We start from the raw sequence: 23,317 nt of genomic DNA, 5'->3' as shown, positions 1-23,317 counted from the left end.
TGTAGGGAGAGATACTGAGTATACTGTAGTCTAGTGAAGTTGGTGTCAGTGTGGAGAGAGATACAGAGTCTACTGTAGTCTAGTGAAGTTGGTGTGAGTGTAGGGAGAGATACAGAGTCTACTGTAGTCTAGTGAAGTTGGTGTGAGTGTGGGGAGAGATACTGAGTATACTGTAGTCTAGTGAAGTTGGTGTGAGTGTAGGGAGAGATACAGAGTCTACAGTAGTCTAGTGAAGTTGGTGTGAGTGTAGGGAGAGATACAGAGTCTACTGTAGTCTAGTGAAGTTGGTGTCAGTGTGGGGAGAGATACAGAGTCTACTGTAGTCTAGTGAAGTTGGTGTGAGTGTAGGGAGAGATACAGAGTATACTGTAGTCTAGTGAAGTTGGTGTGAGTGCGGGGAGAGATACAGAGTCTACAGTAGTCTAGTGAAGTTGGTGTGAGTGTAGGGAGAGATACAGAGTATACTGTAGTCTAGTGAAGTTGGTGTGAGTGCGGGGAGAGATACAGAGTCTACAGTAGTCTAGTGAAGTTGGTGTGAGTGCGGGGAGAGATACAGAGTATACTGTAGCCTTGTCTAGTCCAAAACTACCCGTAGCGTTTGTTAACTTGTTTCTAGTGCATGAGCACACAATTGGCCCAGCGTCGTCCGGGTTCGGCCGATGTAGTCCGTCATTGTAGATACGAATATCCCTTTTACTGACTTGCCTAGTTAAATAAAGGTTAAATTTACTTTGTTTACAAGCATTTGAGTCAAATAAGCTTATATTCACAGTTGAACGTAGCTCATGAAGCATTTACAGTTGAAGTCGGAAGTTTATATACACTTAGGTTGGAGTCATTAAAACTTGTTTTTCAACCACTCCACAAATTTCTTGTTAACAAACTATAGTTTTGGCAAGTCGGTTAGGACATCTACTTTGTGCATAACACAAATAATTTTTTCAACAATTGTTTACAGACACATTATTTCACTTATAATTCACTGTATCACAATTCTAGTGTGTCAGAAGTGTGCATACACTAAGTTGACTGTGGCTTTAAAAAGTTTAGAGAATTCCAGAAAAATATGTCATGGCTTTAGAAGCTTCTGATAGGCTAATTGACATCATTTGAGTCAATTGGAGGTGTACCTGTGGGTGTGTTTCAAGGCCTACCTTCAAACTCAGTGCCTCTTTTGCTTGACATCATGGGAAAATCAAAAGAAAACAGCCAAGATCTCAGAAAAAACATTGTAGAGCTCCACAAGTCTGGTTCATCCTTGGGAGCAATTTCCAAACACCTGAAGGTACCACGTTCATCTGTACAAACAATAGTATGCAAGTATAAACACCATGGGACCACGCAGCCGTCATACCGCTCAGGAAGGAGACACGTTCTGTCACCTAGAGATGAACGTACTTTGGTGCGAATAGTGCAAATAAATCCCAGAACAACAGCAAAGGACCTTGTGAAGATGCTGGAGGAAACAGGTACAAAAGTATCTATATATAGAGTAAAACAAGTCCTATATCAACATAACCTGAAAGGCCGCTCAGCAAGGAAGAAGCCACTGCTCCAAAACCGCCATAAAAAAGCCAGACTACGCTTTGCAACTGCACATGGGGACAAAGATCATACTTTTGGAGAAATGTCCTCTGGTCTGATGAAACTGTTTGGCCATAATGACCATCATCATGTTTGGAGGAAAAAGGGGGAGGCTTGCAAGCCAAAGAACACCTTCCCAATTGTGAAGCAGGGGGGTGGCAGCATCATGTTGTGGGGGTGCTTTGCTGCAGGAGGGACTGGTGCACTTCACAAAATAGATGGCTTCCTGAGGAAAGAAAATTATGTGGATATATTGAAGCAACATCTCAAGACATCAGTCAGGAAGTTAAAGCTTGGTCGCAAATGGGTCTTCCAAATGGGCAATGACCACAAGCATACTTCCAAAGTTGTGTCAAAATGGCTTAAGGATAACATAGTCAAGGTATTGGAGTGGCCATCATAAAGCCCTGACCTCAGTCCTATAGAAAATTTGTTTGCAGAACTGAAAAAGCGTGTGCGAGCAAGGAGCCCTACCAACCTGACTTAGTTACACCAGCTCTGTCTGGAGGAATGGGCCAAAATTCACCCAACTTATTGTGGGAAGCTTGTGGAAGGCTATCCTAAATGTTTGACCCGAATTAAACAATTTAAAGGCAATGCTACCAAATACCAATTGAGTGTATGTAAACTTTTGACCCACTGGGAATGTGATGAAAGAAATAAAAGCTTAAATATATAATTCTCTACTATTATTCTGACATTTCACATTCTTAAAATTAAAGTGGTGATCCTAACAGACCTAAAACAGGGAATTTTTACTAGGATTAAACGTCAGGAATTGTGAAAAACTGAGTTTACATGTATTTAGCTACGGTGTACGTAATCTTCCGACATCAACTGTATAAGTTATATTCTTCAAGTATCAATGGGTGTTTATAACTATTTCATTCATCCAAAAATGGAATTCACAGATTGCTTGGCACTCAGCATTAAAGGGGCAAAGAGGATTTGGGCCCCATTTTTGGGGCTTTTGTTATGACTCGACCTGGGAACGAACCACCAACCTTCCTTCCACCAACCTTCCTGGGAACGAACCACCAACCTTCCTTCCACCAACCTTCCTGGGAACGAACCACCAACATTCCTTCCACCAACCTTCCTGGGAACGAACCACCAACATTCCTTCCACCAACCTTCCTGGGAACGAACCACCAACCTTCCTTCCACCAACCTTCCTGGGAACGAACCACCAACCTTCCTTCCACCAACCTTCCTGGGAACGAACCACCAACCTCCCTTCCACCAACCTTCCTGGGAACGAACCACCAACCTTCCAAACGGAGGGAAGACACAAACCACACCCCACTAAATCTGAGATGAATTTATAAAATATTCTATGATTTAATTTCACTATGATGTAAAGGTTAACAGTATGCTACAGGTTTTAAATCAAAATACACACATCCTAAAATCTGCAATTAAAAGTTGAAAGACACATAGTTGATTTCAAGAATACTTACAAACTAGTTGGTTATGATGTAGAGAATTTAATTTAATCTGAACAGTTGTTGTATTTGATGTAATGTATCATATAGTTTATAGTCCACTTTAATATCCTTCCTTTGACATGCAAATCTCCAGTAAATGTATTCTGAGTATTTCAGAAAATAGCAGCTCTGCTGAACATCCTGGAGGAAACAGAGTTAAAGAGAATTGAAGAAGAGGAACCTGAAGGGCAGAATGTTGGTTCTTAGAAAGATATTCGGAGTGAATGAAGGAATAGAGGGGAGATTCCCCCATCAATTGTCAATGGGTCTGATGGACCAGCTCTCTGTATAAAAGACAGTTCAGATCAGACCTCAGACATAGAACCAGAGCATCAGCTAGACTTCTGACACAGAACCAGACAAGAACTTCAGAGACCAGAGCATAAGAGACCAGAACATCAGAGACCACAACATCAGAGACCACAACATCAGAGACCACAACATCAGAGACCAGAGCATAAGAGACCAGAACATCAGAGACCAGAACATCAGAGACCAGAACATCAGAGACCAGAGCATCAGCTAGACTTCTGACACAGAACCAGACCAGAGGTTCAGCTAGACCTCTGACATAAAACCAGACTAGAGCATCAGAGACTAGAGCATCAGAAACCAGAACATCAGAGAACATCTCAGACAATACAATCTTCAGCATCTCAACCATCTCTGAACCATGAAGACCCTGACTGCTCTACTCCTCCTGGGACTGCTCTGCTCCCTCCATACGACATCTGCACAGCGTACGTGTGTGTTTGTGTACAGTGTGTCTACAGTCTGTGTGTACAGTATGCATATGAGTGTATAGGAAAAAGCACCACATGAGATGCCTGTGTTGACCAGTGAGTGTGATCATTCTTTGTTTCCAGCTGTCATGGGGATTTCAGCAATGACTGCCAGAGACTGCTGTGTGATGTTCTCCCCGAGGAGGATCCCTCTTGGTGCAGTGGTTTCAGTTTCTAGAACCTCTAGTAGCTGCCCTCAACAAGCACTGGTGTAAGTTAACCACCACCACACACACACACACACACACACACACACACACACACACACACACACACACACACACACACACACACACACACACACACACAGTGCTGCATGGTTACAACCTCTGTTGCTAGGACTGCATGGTTACAACCTCTGATGCTAGGGCTGCATGGTTACAACCTCTGTTGCTAGGGCTGCATGGTTACAACCTCTGTTGCTAGGGCTGCATGGTTACAACCTCTGTTGCTAGGGCTGCATGGTTACAACCTCTGTTGCTAGGGCTGCATGGTTACAACCTCTGTTGCTAGGGCTGCATGGTTCCAACCTCTGTTGCTAGTGCTGCATGGTTACAACCTCTGTTGCAGGGCTGCATGGTTACAACCTCTGTTGCAGGGCTGCATGGTTACAACCTCTGTTGCTAGGGCTGCATGGTTACAACCTCTGTTGCTAGTGCTGCATGGTTACAACCTCTGTGTTGCTAGGTATGCATGGTTGCAACCTCAGAGGTTCTATATTAATATATACAGTGGGGCAAAAAAGTATTTAGTCAGCCACCAATTGTGCAAGTTCTCCCACTTGAAAAGATGAGAGAGGCCTGTAATTTTCATCATAGGTACACTTCAACTATGACAGACAAAATTAGATAAAAATCCAGAAAATCACATTGTAGGATTTTTAATGAATTTATTTGCAAATTATGGTGGAATACTTTTTTTTCCCCACTGTATATATATATAGATTAATCGTAAAACATATTCTGGATAGAATGTAATGGTTTGACAGTCCTAATAATGACACAGTGATTCTGAATGTAACTGAAAGGTCCGATACTTGTCTTCATACTCAGCCAGTAGGACTGTAGGTACCTGCACAATACACACAGAATCATGTTGGAACATCCATACAGAAGTCTTCCACATGTGAGTTTGGTGTGTGCTTTGTTTAGTTACCCCTAAATATATGTCTGTTGTTTATTGGTTGCAGGTTTACAACAAAGAAAGGGAATCGATTTTGTGTCGACCCATCTCAGGCCTGGGTCCAGAGTCATGTGACCAAGATTGAGAGCAGATCGTTGTCTCTGCCAGGACAACGATGATGTCATCAACCACCGCCACCACAAACTCACTGCCATAACTGTCAGATCTGTCAAGAAAAAAAACATATTTTTGTTGTACATACAGTAATATTATTTCATTCTTATTTATTTACAAAACTGTGAAGTAACTGTATTTTGAAATTGTTTTGTCAACAATTTTTTTATTTTTTTTCAGCAATAAAGCTAAATAATTTCAACATTTTAATAATGAAGTTAATTGTATTCTTATTGTGGTATTCATACTTTGATTACAAGAGCTTCACATTTTGTGAGTGCGAGTTCTTCACAACTACTTGAGCCGTGTTGCCAGTTACATGGACAGATATCAACTATTTCCATAGACTAGAGACCAGCAGATTCAGCCATGTTGGTTGTTTCTTCTTTCAGGAAACAGTTCATGTGTTAGAACTCATGGAACTACAGAGAACTCTGTTTCCAAGACAACAGAGGTCAACAGTCAGGAGCACAGAAACAGAATAAACTGTTCAACTCAACTCCAACAAAACTCTTAGATATATGTTTAACTGTCACACACTCCAGATTGGTGAAATGTGCTGTCTTTCACTTTCCCTTCCTCATTTCCAAGTTGTGAACTTTAAATCACAACCTAACAGGTCTATAACTCTGAACATTAACCAACAACCTAACAGGTCTATAACTCTGAACATTAACCAACAACCTAACAGGTCTATAACTCTCTGAACATGAACCAACAACCTAACAGGTCTATAACTCTGAACATTAACCAACAACCTAACAGGTCTGTAACTCTGAACATTAACCAACAACCTAACAGGTCTGTAACTCTGAACATTAACCAACAACCTAACAGGTCTATAACTCTGAACTTTAACCAACAACCTAACAGGTCTATAACTCTGAACATTAACCAACAACCTAACAGGTCTGTAACTCTGAACATTAACCAACAACCTAACAGGTCTGTAACTCTGAACATGAACCAACAACCTAACAGGTCTATAACTCTGAACTTTAACCAACAACCTAACAGGTCTATAACTCTGAACATTAACCAACAACCTAACAGGTCTGTAACTCTGAACATTAACCAATAACCTAACAGGTCTATAACTCTGTGAACTTTAACCAACAACCTAACAGGTCTATAACTCTGAACATTAACCAGCAACCTAACAGGTCTATAACTCTGAACTTTAACCAACAACCTAACAGGTCTATAACTCTGAACATTAACCAACAACCTAACAGGTCTATAACTCTCTGAACTTTAACCAACAACCTAACAGGTCTATAACTCTGAACATTAACCAACAAGTCTATAACTCTGTGAGATTTAACCAACAACTTATTTTGACAAACTATTTTGATACCTTTAAAGAATGTCAGAACCAATGCATAATGTACATATGAATGCTGAGCAAGCAATTCTACACAAGTTGTTATTGTCAGCAGTGCTGAAGTGAGTCCTACTTTTGACCAGAGAAGAGGAACAGAAATTGAGGGATGGGCTTTTCATGGTTGAGTTGTTATGTAATAGCTGTTTATATATAATGAGAGAACAGAACTCAGACATAGAACGAGACTAGAACATCAGATACCAGATCAGACAATACAATCTTCAGCATCTCAACCATCTCTGAACCATGAAGACCCAGACTGCTCTGCTCCCTCCATATGACGTGTGTGTGTGTGTGTGTGTGTGTGTGTGTGTGTGTGTGTGTGTGTGTGTGTGTGTGTGTGTGTGTGTGTGTGTGTGTGTGTGTGTGTGTGTGTGTGTGTGTGTGTGTGTGTATATATATCTTGATTTTTTTTGGTCTTCACCAATTCATTTTTATTTGTTTTCTGAGGTCAAGCGGCAGATTCATGACGTATCGTCTGGGACTGGCAGAGACTGCTGTTTAGAGTCCTACACCACCAGGAAGCCTGTCTCTCTCTGGTGGTTTCTGCTGTTTAAAGTCCTACACCACCAGGAAGCCTGTCTCTCTGATGGTTTCTGCTGTTTAAAGTCCTACACCACCAGGAAGCCTGTCTCTCTGATGGTTTCTGCTGTTTAGAGTCCTACACCACCAGGAAGCCTGTCTCTCTCTGGTGGTTTCTGCTGTTTAGAGTCCTACACCACCAGGAAGCCTGTCTCTCTGATGGTTTCTGCTGTTTAGAGTCCTACACCACCAGGAAGCCTGTCTCTCTCTGGTGGTTTCTGCTGTTTAGAGTCCTACACCACCAGGAAGCCTGTCTCTCTCTGATGGTTTCTGCTGTTTAGAGTCCTACACCACCAGGAAGCCTGTCTCTCTGATGGTTTCTGCTGTTTAAAGTCCTACACCACCAGGAAGCCTGTCTCTCTCTGGTGGTTTCTGCTGTTTAGAGTCCTACACCACCAGGAAGCCTGTCTCTCTGATGGTTTCTGCTGTTTAGAGTCCTACACCACCAGGAAGCCTGTCTCTCTCTGGTGGTTTCTGCTGTTTAGAGTCCTACACCACCAGGAAGCCTGTCTCTCTCTGATGGTTTCTGTTGTTTAGAGTCCTACACCACCAGGAAGCCTGTCTCTCTGATGGTTTCTGCTGTTTAGAGTCCTACACCACCAGGAAGCCTGTCTCTCTCTGATGGTTTCTGCTGTTTAGAGTCCTACACCACCAGGAAGCCTGTCTCTCTCTGATGGTTTCTGCTGTTTAGAGTCCTACACCACCAGGAAGCCTGTCTCTCTGATGGTTTCTGCTGTTTAGAGTCCTACACCACCAGGAAGCCTGTCTCTCTCTGATGGTTTCTGCTGTTTAGAGTCCTACACCACCAGGAAGCCTGTCTCTCTGGTAGTTTCTGCTGTTTAAAGTCCTACACCACCAGGAAGCCTGTCTCTCTGATGGTTTCTGCTGTTTAAAGTCCTACACCACCAGGAAGCCTGTCTCTCTCTGATGGTTTCTGCTGTTTAAAGTCCTACACCACCAGGAAGCCTGTCTCTCTGATGGTTTCTGCTGTTTAGAGTCCTACACCACCAGGAAGCCTGTCTCTCTCTGATGGTTTCTGCTGTTTAAAGTCCTACACCACCAGGAAGCCTGTCTCTCTGATGGTTTCTGCTGTTTAAAGTCCTACACCACCAGGAAGCCTGTCTCTCTCTGATGGTTTCTGCTGTTTAGAGTCCTACACCACCAGGAAGCCTGTCTCTCTGGTAGTTTCTGCTGTTTAAAGTCCTACACCACCAGGAAGCCTGTCTCTCTGGTGGTTTCTGCTGTTTAAAGTCCTACACCACCAGGAAGCCTGTCTCTCTCTGATGGTTTCTGCTGTTTAAAGTCCTACACCACCAGGAAGCCTGTCTCTCTCTGGTGGTTTCTGCTGTTTAAAGTCCTACACCACCAGGAAGCCTGTCTCTCTGATGGTTTCTGCTGTTTAAAGTCCTACACCACCAGGAAGCCTGTCTCTCTGGTGGTTTCTGCTGTTTAAAGTCCTACACCACCAGGAAGCCTGTCTCTCTCTGATGGTTTCTGCTGTTTAAAGTCCTACACCACCAGGAAGCCTGTCTCTCTGATGGTTTCTGCTGTTTAAAGTCCTACACCACCAGGAAGCCTGTCTCTCTGGTGGTTTCTGCTGTTTAAAGTCCTACACCACCAGGAAGCCTGTCTCTCTGATGGTTTCTGCTGTTTAAAGTCCTACACCACCAGGAAGCCTGTCTCTCTCTGGTGGTTTCTGCTGTTTAAAGTCCTACACCACCAGGAAGCCTGTCTCTCTGATGGTTTCTGCTGTTTAAAGTCCTACACCACCAGGAAGCCTGTCTCTCTGATGGTTTCTGCTGTTTAAAGTCCTACACCACCAGGAAGCCTGTCTCTCTCTGGTGGTTTCTGCTGTTTAAAGTCCTACACCACCAGGAAGCCTGTCTCTCTGATGGTTTCTGCTGTTTAAAGTCCTACACCACCAGGAAGCCTGTCTCTCTCTGGTGGTTTCTGCTGTTTAAAGTCCTACACCACCAGGAAGCCTGTCTCTCTGATGGTTTCTGCTGTTTAAAGTCCTACACCACCAGGAAGCCTGTCTCTCTGATGGTTTCTGCTGTTTAAAGTCCTACACCACCAGGAAGCCTGTCTCTCTCTGGTGGTTTCTGCTGTTTAAAGTCCTACACCACCAGGAAGCCTGTCTCTCTGATGGTTTCTGCTGTTTAAAGTCCTACACCACCAGGAAGCCTGTCTCTCTGATGGTTTCTGCTGTTTAAAGTCCTACACCACCAGGAAGCCTGTCTCTCTGATGGTTTCTGCTGTTTAAAGTCCTACACCACCAGGAAGCCTGTCTCTCTGGTGGTTTCTGTCATAACGACCCCCAGCAGCTGCCCTCGTAAAGCTCTGCTGTAAGTAGCATACAATGTACATGGACTATATACTCAACACAACAAGATGGGCTGCTTTCTGAATTGACCTAGAGACACCAAAACATCACATTTATAGAACACGGCGAAGATTGTTCCACAAATAAGGTGCAGGAAAACCAAAAGCTGATTTACCAAACTCCGTAGAGACCAAAGGAATTTCCAGAGTTGGCCATCCCTGAGACTGGGCGTGGTGACTCGTGTCTAGAGGTTAGTAATGATGTTAGGTACAGTGGCCGTTTTTGTAGAATATTTATTTTTTTAAATGAAAACACAGCAATGTATCAACCTAGGTGATATCAGAGACGGCCAACCCAACTTCACGGTAGAGAATGCGGTGCCGAGTGCTGATATTACCACCCGTAATGAAGAGCGGTGCGCTATGAGGAACTGAATCTAAAGGCTCTATTAACGAAGTGGCAGCTGCGTTAGTATAGATGATGTCGCCATAGTTTCGGACCGATATAGGAACGTCGACTGAAATATCTGCTTTCTACCATTTAGCGAGAGGCAGGACCTGTTTCTATAGAAGAAAAGCCCATTTTAATTCTCAGCTTCTCAGCTAACTCATCAATGTGTTTTTATAAAAGACAGCTTTCCATCTATCCAGATGCCCAGGTATTTGTGAGCAGGGACACGATCAATATGAAGAACCATCCAAAGTACATATGCTGAAATCATCGTAGTTGTTTTTATGTGCTCTAGAGAACAACATGTACTTTGTTTTTACCTGCATTCAATACTAATTTCAGGTCAATTGAGTTGTTCTGTAATACAATGAATTCAGACTGTAGTTCAGATAGAGCCTGGTCAACGTTGGGGTCAATATCATACACAACAGTATCAACGGCATACAAGTGTAGGTTACAGTTTGTTTTACAGACAAGTCGATATTTTTGATGCAAACAGTAAAGAGTACAGGACCCAGAATTGACCCCTGCGGGACACCTTTCTTAATATCAAGGAACCCCGATTTAGCATCATCAGTAGATACACAGCTCTATCTGTCAAGTAATTGTTTAAACCAGTTACATGCAGCCTGGTCTAGGCCAACTGAGGAAATTAGCAGTGAGTGATCAACAGTATCAAATATTCTACTAATCTATACTAGCCTACTTATATTGATTAATGGTTACATGAAATTAAATTAACCAAAATGTGAAATCATACACGAACCAATGTTATTTTATAAACTTAACTCTGAAATAAAACTCATTTTGAGGATCTTTCTATTCTATGCAGAGTGATTGTAGTAAGTAACATAGCTTACATTTTGTTGATTAAATTATTATGCTGTTAAAAGGGGCAGTACAGTGAAAAACGTGATTCTCCTATTTATTTTTAAAATTATATTTCCACTCTATGAGGTCGAAATAACACTGAAATTGTGAACATTACGATAATGTATTTTTAGTGTAATCTTTTTGGAGAGAGAGGGGAAAAAAAATCGCCTGGAATTTCATTCTGTTCAGGCAGGATGGAGTTATTGGCTCACAGCATGACATCACAATCAGATTATTATGACCAATGACCAGTCATCTTTTATTTGCATATGCCTCCTCCTAGCTTGAAGAGGTAAGCAATGGTCGGCTCTAGACTAGAGCCTGGAGGATCCTATTCTCCAGCATATTAACATGTGTATCGGCAGAGCCACACAATCAGATTGAGCATTTCAATGGCAAAAGGAATCTCAGGAAAATAAATGATAAACAAAAAAATATATGAAATAAACACACAATGAATGATATATTAGACAAAGTTATTTAAACATTTAATTAAAAAGACTGCATGGGGACTTAATTGAAGACCTTTGGATGGGAAGGCTTCTGGGGACCGTTTAACCATAGGTCTATTGACTGATAGATAGAAATACCCAGAGCCTTACAGTGATTTCGGAAAGTATTCAGACCCCTTGACTTTTTCCACATTTTGTTACGTTACAGCCATATTGTAAAATTGATTAAATAGTTTTTTTCCCCTCATCAATCTACACACAATACCTCATAATGACAAAGCAAAAACAGGTTTAGAATTTGTTTTCTCATTTATAAAAAAAAGAAAAACTGAAATATTAAATTTACATAAGTATTCAGACCCTTTACTCAGTACTTTGTTGAAGAACCATTTGCTGCGATTACAGAGTTGAGGCTCTGGGTATGACGCTACAACCTTCTCCCCCGATTGCTCAGTTTGTCAGGGCGGCCAGCTCTAGGAAGAATTTTGGTGGTTCCAAACTTCTTCCATTTAAGAATGATGGAGGCCAGCTGTGTTCTTGGGGACCTTCAATGTTGCAGAAGGTTTTTGTACCCTTCGCCAAATCTATACCTCGACACAATCCTGTCTCGGAGCTCTACAGACAATTCCTTCAACCTCATGTCTTGGTTTTTGCTCTGACATGCACTGTCAACTGTGGGACCTTATATAGACAGGTGCGTGCCTTTCCAAATCATGTCCAATCAATTGAATTTACCACAGGGGAACTCCAATGGATGATCAATGGAAACAGGATGCACCTGAGCTCAATTTCAAGTCTCATAGCAAAGGGTCTGAATACTTATGTAAATAAGGTATTTCTGTTTTTTGATAAATTTGCAAAGATTTTTTTTTTAACGGTTCTTGATTTGTCATGCGGTATTGCGTGTATGTAGATTGCTGAGATTTTTTTTTGTTGTCATTTAATCCATTTTATAATACGTAAAAAAAATCTGGAAAAAGTAATGGGGTCTGAATACTTTCCGAAGGCACTGTATATCTCAATATATGGATTTCACTATAAAGACTCTAACCGTTATAATTGTGTGGGGCTTATGTGAACCTCGCGGAACGTAGCCTACGTGCTCCTCGTTGCTCTGTTGCCTCCGAGAGATGCCAAGTGCGTAAGGACGCAGAATAGCGGCACGCACTGCGCATGGCACTTTCGAGTTCCTCAGCTGTGCCATCGCGTCATATCTTCCAACACAGTCCGAACTTCCTCGCGTGCCTCTCCGGGCGGCCCATCCACTATAGCTGCTCATATCCAATGAGCATTTTTCACCGGGCGCCACCGGAAACCTTCCCGCGGCTCATTGTGGAGAGCACAAGCAGAGCTGGGCGTCATGAATTAAAGAAAAGCCTGCATTTACAAATCTGATCACCAAACCCCGCTGCAAGGTAAAAACATTTATGAATACGATTATTGTAGTTTCGGTTATTGTCTTGTTTTATTCATCCTCGATTTATTATCTGATTCAGAAGATCAGATCAGAAGAAAACTACACATGTTGATAGAAAACCGTTATTTTTTTGTCGATTCATCCTTTACTGTCATTGAATTACAATATATTGACAATTATGGCTATTGGCATGACTATATATAATAACACGGTGTCATAAAACCGGTTTGCTGTACTCTACAACAGACTATTTGTTCCATTACATTACGACAATGTCCCAATAACGGAGAGATATCCTGCAAATGTGTATGCAATACACTTTGGTGGTCCGAATGGATCATGAAACCTCAATACAACACACACGGCAGAAGTCGCGATCGCCTTGTGTAAATACAGGCTACATGTGTAGTAGGCTAAAACATCTATATGATTCGGATATTTTGTTTTGAAGTCATTACTAGTCCCATATATGGGATGACTGGAGCCCGTCCCGCCGTCCCGACCACCTAGTTTCGTATTCAGCAGCACAGAAACCCCGCCCCTGACCGAGCCCTGTCTATGTTGCAGGGCAGGCCGATTCGAATCGGGAGCTATACTATGTGTGTGTCCCTGTCCAGATGGCTCCATGGCCAGTAAGGGATTCATGTAATCCAGTTAAAGCAAAATGGCACAAATGATTTTGAACTTGTTGTCTGTCTCCTGTTCCTGACACAAGCACTGATTGCATTAAAAAGGTCATACCAATCAATGGGTCGTTTGTGACAGACCCTAAAGCTGACCGTCTTGTGTTTGCAGTGTGGTGTGGTTGGACCAGCGGCAGCAGAGCTGTTGCAGTGGAGATGGTTTTGGACCCGGGTGAGGACTGTATGGATCGGACGGACGTCGACGGGGTCGGAGGGAGCAGCAGCACCACAGACCTGACGGGTCCAGAAACAAGACCGGACCCTCGCAAAACCACCACAACCTACAGCACCGGACTAGAAAACACCAGCCCAGAGCCTCCCAAACCCACCACCAACACCAGACTAGAAAACACCAGCCCAGAGCCTCCCAAACCCACCACTAACACCAGACTAGAAAACACCAGCCCAGAGCCTCCCATAACCACCAACAACAACAGCACCAGACTAGAAAACACCATACCAGAGCCTCCCATAACCAACAGCACTGGACTAGAAAACACCAAACCGGATGCCCCCAAAACCACCACCAACAGCACCCCCACTAAAACAGAAGAGACCATTCCTGACACTACCAAAACCGCGAAAAGAACAGAGGAACCAACAGCGGATCCTCCCACCACCACCAACACTAGGCTCCACGCCAGGACAAGCCGTGTCACCAAGAGGGAGCGGGTATCCAACTCCCACAATGGACCCCAGCCCCAACCTCAGTCGTTGGTGGCAGATGTCAGCCTTACCCCCAGCCCTCGGGCCAGTGTTGGCTCCTCTACCAACTCCTCTCGCTCAGTTTTGCCATACGATGGACCGGTTGTCTCTCTGCGGCGGGACGTCACCGTGGCAACGGCCTCGTCTCGGAATAAGGTGGCGACCCGACCCGCTCTCCACCGGCCCCTCAGCCTGGACGTGACGCCCCTGCGCCTCCGTGGCTCCGAGCCCGCTCTGGACCGTGGGGTCCTACAACCCCCCTGGCGTAGCGCTGGTGGTCCCTCCACTGCCCCGTCGCCCCCAGCACGCTCCCTCACCAGCCCCAGCCTGGGCCCCGGAGGCTGGATGCGCCGCAGCGAGAGCACCTGTACCGTCAACAACTCCTCAATGGGCCTCCGGGCCACCAGGGGGCGTATGCGTCCAGCCACCTCCCTTCCGCACATTTCCCGGGGGTTTGGAGGGGCCTCCCCACTGCCCTTGCCCTCCACACCGCGAGGCCCCTGTCTCCTTGTGGCCCTAAGACCCGTTAACCTAGACCAGGAGAGGCAGGCCTTCTTCCAGTCCGACTATAAATACGACCCCCAGTTTGAGTACTCGACCCCGGAGCCCAGCACTGTGCTGGAGAAATACAGAGATGGATCTGACCTCTTCCTCGCACAGGTAGGCCTCTCTGTCTGGCAAAGATATTATCTGACCTCTTCCTCGCACAGGTAGGCCTCTCTGTCTGGCAAAGATATTATCTGACCTCTTCCTCGCACAGGTAGGCCTCTCTGTCTGGCAAAGATATTATCTGACCTCTTCCTCGCACAGGTAGGCCTCTCTGTCTGGCAAAGATATTAGATGGTAGGAAGATAACCCACTCTGGGGATTTCTGCATTTTTAGCTATTATGTGTGTTTTGTGGCAAATAACTTGAAATGTCTTCCTCCTGACATATTGTATCTTAATAAACTCTCTTTCACTGGATGTTTCGCTCTGTCTCTGTCTCTGTCTTTCTCTCTCTCTCTCTCTCTCTCTCTCTCTCTCTCTCTCTCTCGCTCTCTCTCTCTCTCTCTCGCTGTCTCTCTCTCTCTCTGGGTGTTTCTCTCTCTCTGTCTCTCTCAATTTCAATTTAAGGGGCTTTATTGGCATGGCAAACATATGTTAACATTGCCAAAGCAAGTGAAATAGATTATTTCACTTGTTTATTATCTATCAAATATTAACAGTAAACATTACACTTACAAAAGTTCCGAAATAATTAAGACAATTCAAATGTCATATTATATGTATATATACAGTGTTGTAACGATGTACAAATAGTTAAAGTACAAAAGGGAAAATAAATAAACATAAATATGGGTTGTATTTACAATGGTGTTTGTTCTTCACTGGTTGCCCTTTTCTTGTGGCAACAGGTCACAAATCTTGCTGCTGTGATGTCACACTGTGGAATTTCACCCAGTAGATATGGGAGTTTATCAAAACTGGATTTGTTTTCGAAATCTTTGTGGATCTGTGTAATCTGAGAGAAATATGTCTCTCTAATATGGTCATACATTGGGCAGGAGGTTAGGAGGTGCAGCTCAGTTTCCACCTCATTTTGTGGGCAGTGAGCACATTGCCTGTCTTCTCCTGAGAGCCATGTCTGTCTACGGCTGCCTTTCTCAATAGCAAGGTCACTGAGTCTGTACATAGTCAAAGCTTTCATTAAGTTTGGGTCAGTCACAGTGGTCAGGTATTCTGCCACTGTGTACTCTCTGTTTAGGGCCTGTTTTTTTGCTCTGTTTTTTGGTAAATTCCAACGTGTCAAGTAATTATCTTTTTGTTTTCTCATGATTTGATTGGGTCTAAATGTGTTGCTGTCCTGTGGCTCTGTGGGGTCTGTTTGTGAACAAAACTCTCTCTCTCTCTGGGTGTCTCTCTCTCTCTCTGGGTGTCTCTCTCTCTCTCTCTCTCTCTCTCTGGGTGTTTTTCAATCTCTCTCTCTCTCTCTCTCTCTCTCTCTCTCTCTCTCCCTCTCTCTCTGGTTGTTTCTCTCTTTCTCTCTGGGTGTTTCACCCTCTCTCTCTCTCTGGGTGTTTCTCTCTCTCTCTCTCTCTCTCTCTCTCTCTCTTTCTCTCTCTCTCTCTCTCTCTCTCTCTCTCTCTCCCTCTCTCTCTGGGTATTTCACCCTCTCTCTCTCTGATTGTTTCTCTCTTTCTCTCTGGGTGTTTCACCCTCTCTCTCTCTACGGGTGTTTCACCCTCTCTCTCTCTATCTCTGGGTGTTTCTCTCTCCTCTCTCCTCTCTCTCTACAGGCTGTTGGGATTATGGAGTGTATTCTGAGGAAGTTTGGTAACTATGAGAACTTTGAGGAAGTGACGGGAGGAAGTATTTTACCAAAGAGTCGAGTCTGGGCTGCTGCACGCAAGTACCTGCAGAAGGAGAACTGTGTAGGAGAGGTGAGTGAGGTTTCACATGTTACGTGTGGTGTGTTGGAGGGTTGGTGTGTTATGGGTGGTGTGTTGGAGGGTTGGTGTGTTACGGGTAGTGTGTTGGAGGGTTGGTGTGTTACGGGTAGTGTGTTGGAGGGTTGGTGTGTTACGGGTAGTGTGTTGGAGGGTTGGTGTGTAATGGGTAGTGTGTTGGAGGGTTGGTGTGTTATGGGTAGTGTGTTGGAGGGTTGGTGTGTTACAGGTAGTGTGTTGGAGGGTTGGTGTGTTATGGGTAGTGTGTTGGAGGGTTGGTGTGTTACAGGTAGTGTGTTGGAGGGTTGGTGTGTTATGGGTAGTGTGTTATGGGTGGTGTGTTGGAGGGTTGGTGTGTTATGGGTAGTGTGTTATGGGTAGTGTGTTGGAGGGTTGGTGTGTTAACAAGATGTCTTTGTGCAATGATGATGATGATGAGGATGAAGGTAATAATGATAACATTGTCTAGGTGGTGGTATGTCTGATGATGATGATGATGATGATGAAGATAATAATGATGATGAAGGTAATGATGATAACCTTGTCTAGGTGGTGGTGTGTCTGATGATGTAATGATGAAGGTAATGATGATGATGAAGGTGATGATGATAAACCTTGTCTAGGTGGTGGTGGTGTGTCTGATGATGTAATGATGAAGGTAATGATGATGATGAAGGTGATGATGATAAACCTTGTCTAGGTGGTGGTGGTGTGTCTGATGATGTAATGATGAAGGTAATGATGATGATGAAGGTGATGATGATAAACCTTGTCTAGGGGGTGGTGGTGTGTCTGATGATGTAATGATGAAGGTAATGATGATGATGAAGATGATGATGATAAACCTTGTCTAGGTGGTGGTGGTGTGTCTGATGATGATGATGATGATGAAGGTAATGATGATGATGACGGTGATGATGATAAACCTTGTCTATGTGGTGGTGGTGTGTCTGATGATGATGATGAAGGTAATGATGATGATGAAGGTGATGATGATAAACCTTGTCTATGTGGTGGTGGTGTGTCTGATGATGATGATGATGATGATGATGATGATGATGAAGGTGATGAAGGTAATGATGATAACCTTGTCTAGGTGGTGGTGTGTCTGATGATCTAATGATGATGATGAAGGTGATGATGATAAACCTTGTCTAGGGGGTAGAGGTCGACCGATTATGATTTTTAAACGCCGATACAGATTATTGGAGGACCAAAAAAAGTCGATACCGATTAATCGGTCGATTTTTATATGTATTTGTAATAATGACAATTACAACAATACCGAATGAACAATGAACACTTATTTTAAGTTAATGTAGTACATCAATAAAATCATTTTAGTCTCAAATAAATAATGAAACATGTTCAATTTGGTTTAAATAATGCAAAAACAAAGTGTTGGAGAAGAAAGTAAAAGTGCAATATGTGCCATGTAAGAAACGTTTAAGTTCCTTGCTCAGAACATGAGAACATATGAAAGCTGGTGGTTCCTTTTAACATGAGTCTTCAATATTCCCAGGTAAGAAGTTTTAGGTTGTAGTTATTATAGGACTATTTCTCTCTATACCATTTGTATTTCATTAACCTTTGACTATTGGATGTTCTGATTGGTACTTTAGTATTGCCAGCCTAATCTCGGGAGTTGATAGGCTTGAAGTCATAAACAGCGCAAAGCTTGAAGCACAGCTAAGAGCTGCTGGCAAACGGAGGAAAGTGCTGTTTGAATGAATGCTTACGAGCCTGCTGCTGCCTACCACCGCTCAGTCAGACTGCTCTATCAAATATCAAATCATAGACTTAATTATAACATAATAACACACAGAAATACGAGTCATTAATATGGTCAAATCCGGAAACTATCATTTCGGAAACAACGTTTATTCTTTCAGTGAAATACGGAGCCGTTCCGTATTTTATCTAACGGGTGGCATCCCGATGTCTAAATATTGCTGTTACATTGTACAACCTTCAATGTTATGTCATAATTATGTACAATTCTGGCAAATTAATTACGGTCTTTGTCAGGAAGAAAAGGTGTTCACACAGTTGGCAACGAGCCAGGCGGCCCAAACTGCTGCATATACCCTGACTGCTTGCACAGAACGCAAGAGAAGTAACACAATTTCCCTAGTTATAAGAAATTCATGTTAGCAGGCAATATTAACTAAATATGCAGGTTTAAAAATATATACTTGTGTATTGATTTTAAAGAAAGGCATTGATGTTTATGGTTAGGTACACATTGGTGCAACGACAGTGATTTTTCCGTGAATGCGCTTGTTAAATCACCCGTTTGGCGAAGTAGGCTGTGATTCGATGATAAATTAACAGGCACCGCGTCAATTATATGCAACGCAGCGCAGGACAAGCTAGATAAACTAGTAATATCATCAACCATGTGTAGTTAACTAGTGATTATGTTAAGATTGATTGTTTTTTTATAAGTTTAATGCTAGCTAGCACCTTACCATGGCTCCTTGCTGCCCTCGCCTAACAGGTAGTCAGCCTGCCACGCAGTCTCCTCGTGGAGTGCAATGTAATCGGCCACGATCGGTGCTCCAAAAATGCAGATTACCGATTGTTAAAAAAAAAAAAAACTTGAAATCGGCCCTAATTAATCGTCCATTCCGATTAATCGGTCGACCTCTACTAGGGGGTGGTGGTGTGTCTGATGATGATGAAGAGTATGGTGGTAACTTTGTCTAGGTGGTGGTGTGTCTGATGATGATGAAGAATATGGTGTTAACGTTGTCTAGGTGGTGGTGGTCTGTGTGATGATGAAGAGTATGGTGGTAACGTTGTCTAGGTGGTGGTGTGTCTGTCTGAAGAGCTGCTGTCCCAGGTGATGATGATGATGAATAGTATGGTGTTAACTTTGTCTAGGTGGTGGTGTGTCTGTCTGAGGAGCTGCTGTCCCAGGCGGTGATGATGATGATGATGATGAAGAGTATGGTGTTAACTTTGTCTAGGTGGTGGTGTGTCTGTCTGAGGAGCTGCTGTCCCAGGCGGTGATGATGGTGGAGAGTTGTCGTCCCACTCTGACTATCAACCTGTCTGGAGCACGACAACACTGGCTGGAGGGCATGCTCAGGCATGAGATAGGTACAGTACGCTGACTGCACCATACAGCATGTGTTTACTGTGGGGGATCTGGGATGTACAGTACGCTGACTGCACCAAACATGCTGATGTTTTTACTGTGGGGGATCTGGGATGGGAGATGGGGGGGTATGGGATGTGTGATGGGGGGTGTGTTTATCATCCACACAGCATCATAAATTAGTTCTGAGTTATAATTTGCGTGTCCTACTAGGTACACAGTGCCTCTATTACATCCTCATGTTATTCCATCTCTGTCCCTCCCAGGAACCCACTACCTTCGAGGTGTGAACAACAACCTCCAGCCCTGGTCTACTTCCGCAGGCAGGAAGCAGTATGGCCTCAAACCGGCCAATCCCACGGAAGAAGGCCTGGCCAGCCTGCACAGTGTGTTGCTACGGAAACAGCCCTACCTGTGGCGCGCCGCTCTGCTCTACTATACAGTGTATCACGCCACCAGGATGGGCTTCAGCCAGCTCTTCAGCCACATCGCTCAGTTCGTCCAGGATCCCGCGGTGCGCTGGGAGTACTGCCTCAGAGCCAAGAGGGGACAGACGGACACCTCGGAGCCTGGTGAGAGAGTGTGGGTGTGTGTGTGTGTGTGTGTCGTGTGTGTGTATGTGTGTGTGTGTGTGTCGTGTGTGTGTGTGTGTGTTGTGTGTGTCGTGTGTGTGTGTGTCGTGTGTGACTACACTAACCATTGCACATGTACCAGTAGTAGATCTATGCACCCAAAATAATCTTGACTTATTTTGTAAACATTTTTTTAAAGGATTGGTAGTCTCTGTGTTGACTTGATGGTTTGTGTGGTTGTGAATCAGGCTGTTTCAGTAAAGATCAGGTGTACCTGGACGGAATCCTCAGGATTCTACGACATCGGAGGAACATCGACTTCAAGATGCTGACCTCGCTAGGCAAGGTCAGTCGTCATCCTCCCGTACAGGATCGGTTCATGTTTATTTCCCCCCCACGGCGATGACATATAGTTTGGTTGTTTCATGGTGGACACATTTGCAGCAAAAAAAAAGCTGAATTGTAGTTTATACATACCTCATAATAGAGCACAGACAAGGCTGTTGTAATATCAGATGGGGTTGGAAAGAGGTTGAGTCTGTAAATTTGCCACCGATGTGATGATGATGACCTTAACCTATCCTTCTTCTGGCCCTCCAGGTGTCGTTTGAGGACGTAGAAAGGCTACGGCACATCGCTGTCCTGCGCCGGACCAGAATCCCTCACTTCATGCAGGACCAGGAGAAATACCTTCAGCATCTGGACCACATCGTCACGGTCAACGAACTGAGCGACGCTCAGCTTAGAGAACTCCTTCCCTGACCGACCTTCAGCTGAGCGTGGTAGATCACCTTCTGGGCGTCAACAAAGGTGGCGAGTCAACATGTAGAATAGTCGGGAAATGAATAGAAAATGGCGGATGATGTTCGGTGGTCAGAGGCGTTAAGAATGGTCACCTGCTGCTAATTACCTCTGGTCAGCGTGGTCCGTTTTCCCCTTGACTGACTGACCCCCCCTCTGGTCTAGACTGGCCATCCCATCCTTGACTGACTCCCTCTGGTCTAGACTGGCCATCCCATCCTTGACTGACTCCCTCTGGTCTAGACTGGCCATCCCATCCTTGACTGACTCCCTCTGGTCTAGACTGGCCATCCCATCCTTGACTGACTCCCTCTGGTCTAGACTGGCCATCCCATCCTTGACTGACTCCCTCTGGTCTAGACTGGCCATCCATCCTTGACTGACCCCCTCTGGTCTAGACTGGCCATCCCATCCTTGACTGACCCCCTCTGGTCTAGACTGGCCATCCCATCCTTGACTGACTCCCTCTGGTCTAGACTGGCCATCCCATCCTTGACTGACTCCCTCTGGTCTAGACTGGCCATCCCATCCTTGACTGACCCCCTCTGGTCTAGACTGGCCATCCCATCCTTGACTGACTCCCTCTGGTCTAGACTGGCCATCCCATCCTTGACTGACTCCCCCTGGTCTAGACTGGCCATCCATCCTTGACTGACCCCCTCTGGTCTAGACTGGCCATCCCATCCTTGACTGACTCCCTCTGGTCTAGACTGGCCATCCCATCCTTGACTGACTCCCTCTGGTCTAGACTGGCCATCCCATCCTTGACTGACTCCCCCTGGTCTAGACTGGCCATCCCATCCTTGACTGACCCCCTCTGGTCTAGACTGACCCTAATCCTCCCAAGTGTCATTCATCACTCTGCTGTTGGAAAGCCCTGGAAATGAAGGCCAGTGTCCGACAGACAGAGTGTGTGGAACGAACAGATCAACACTCAGATCATATCTACTACGCTTGGATCATATTCACTGTGGCTGAGTCCTAAACAGCACCCTATTATCTGTATAGAGCCCTATGGACCCAGATCAACAGTAGTGCACTACCCTATGGACTCAGGTCAACAGTAGTGCACTACCCTATGGACCCTGGTCAACAGTAGTGCACTACCCTATGGACCCTGGTCAACAGTAGTGCACTACCCTATGGACCCTGGTCAACAGTAGTGCACTACCCTATGGACCCTGGTCAACAGTAGTGCACTACCCTATGGACCCTGGTCAACAGTAGTGCACTACCCTATGGACCCTGGTCAACAGTAGTGCACTACCCTATTGGACCCTGGTCAACAGTAGTGCACTACCCTATGGACCCTGGTCAACAGTAGTGCACTACCCTATGGACCCTGGTCAACAGTAGTGCACTACCCTATGGACCCTGGTCAACAGTAGTACACTACCCTATTGGACCCTGGTCAACAGTAGTACACTACCCTATTGGACCCTGGTCCAAAGTAGTGCACTATAAAGGGAACAGGCAGCCATGTGGGATGCATCCTATATCATGGTCATACAGTCCAACAGGTTGTTGTGATGACAGCAGTCCTGCAGGGAAACAGAATGCTTCTTCTGATACCTGGATGATGTCTACCCTGGGGTTCATATTCAACCCCCTGGATGATGTCTACCAACCCCCTGGATGATGTTTATCTTGGGTTCATATTCCACCTCCTGGATGATGTCTACCAACCCCCTGGATGATGTCTACCAACCCCCTGGATAATGTTTATCTTGGGTTCATATTCCACCTCCTGGATGATGTCTACCAACCCCCTGGATGATGTCTACCAACCCCCTGGATGATGTTTATCTTGGGTTCATATTCCACCTCCTGGATGATGTCTACCAACCCTCTGGATGAGATCTACCCTGGGGTTCATATTCCACCTCCTGGATGATGTCTACCAACCCCCTGGATGATGTCTACCTGGGGTTCATATTCAACCCCCTGGATGATGTCTACCAACCCCCTGGATGATGTCTACCAACCCCCTGGATGATGTCTACCTGGGGTTCATATTCAACCCCCTGGATGATGTCTACTTGGAGTTCATATTCCACCCCCTGGATGATGTCTACCTGGGGTTCATATTCAACCTCCTGGATGATGTCTACCAACCCCCTGGATGATGTATACCTGGGGTTCATATTCCACCCCCTGGATGATGTCTACCTGGGGTTCATATTCAACCCCCTGGATGATGTCTACCTGGGGTTCATATTCAACCCCCTGGATGATGTCTACCTGGGGTTCATATTCTACCCCCTGGATGATGTTTATCTTGGGTTCATATTCAACCCCCTGGATGATGTCTACCAACCCCTGGATGATGTCTACCAACCCCCTGGATGATGTCTATCTTGGGTTCATATTCAACCTCCTGGATGATGTCTCCCTT

The 23,317-nt window shown here is 44.7% G+C and overlaps 2 protein-coding genes across 3 annotated transcripts; both read left to right on the top strand.

Annotated features, from left to right (window-relative positions):
- The first annotated feature begins 3,588 nt into the window (after window positions 1-3,588).
- On the top strand, window positions 3,589-5,238 carry LOC118944444 (C-C motif chemokine 4-like). Its single transcript, XM_036963804.1, has 3 exons — window positions 3,589-3,811; window positions 3,938-4,064; window positions 5,043-5,238. The coding sequence occupies exons 1-3, from the start codon at window positions 3,745-3,747 to the stop codon at window positions 5,152-5,154; spliced, it is 306 nt and encodes a 101-aa protein (XP_036819699.1). The 5' UTR covers window positions 3,589-3,744; the 3' UTR covers window positions 5,155-5,238.
- Window positions 5,239-12,424: 7,186 nt separating this feature from the next.
- Window positions 12,425-22,044, top strand: LOC110515105 (uncharacterized protein KIAA0895-like). 2 transcript variants are annotated; one of them, XM_036964194.1, is made up of 7 exons: window positions 12,425-12,628; window positions 13,426-14,678; window positions 16,297-16,440; window positions 19,419-19,551; window positions 19,816-20,121; window positions 20,370-20,467; window positions 20,722-22,044. In XM_036964194.1, exons 2-7 carry the CDS (start codon window positions 13,470-13,472, stop codon window positions 20,881-20,883), a joined length of 2,052 nt encoding a protein of 683 aa, XP_036820089.1. In that variant the 5' UTR covers window positions 12,425-12,628; window positions 13,426-13,469; the 3' UTR covers window positions 20,884-22,044. The 2 variants fall into 2 exon arrangements, with proteins under 2 accessions (XP_036820089.1, XP_036820090.1); XM_036964195.1 differs by lacking the exons at window positions 12,425-12,628; window positions 13,426-14,678 and adding an exon at window positions 14,692-14,828.
- Window positions 22,045-23,317: the final 1,273 nt, after the last annotated feature.

Source organism: Oncorhynchus mykiss, chromosome 26 (genome assembly GCF_013265735.2).
Source record: "Oncorhynchus mykiss isolate Arlee chromosome 26, USDA_OmykA_1.1, whole genome shotgun sequence".
Classification (NCBI taxonomy): domain Eukaryota; kingdom Metazoa; phylum Chordata; class Actinopteri; order Salmoniformes; family Salmonidae; genus Oncorhynchus; species Oncorhynchus mykiss.
The sequence above is the reverse complement of the archived record's forward strand: the minus strand, read 5'-3'. Positions and strand labels throughout refer to the sequence as shown.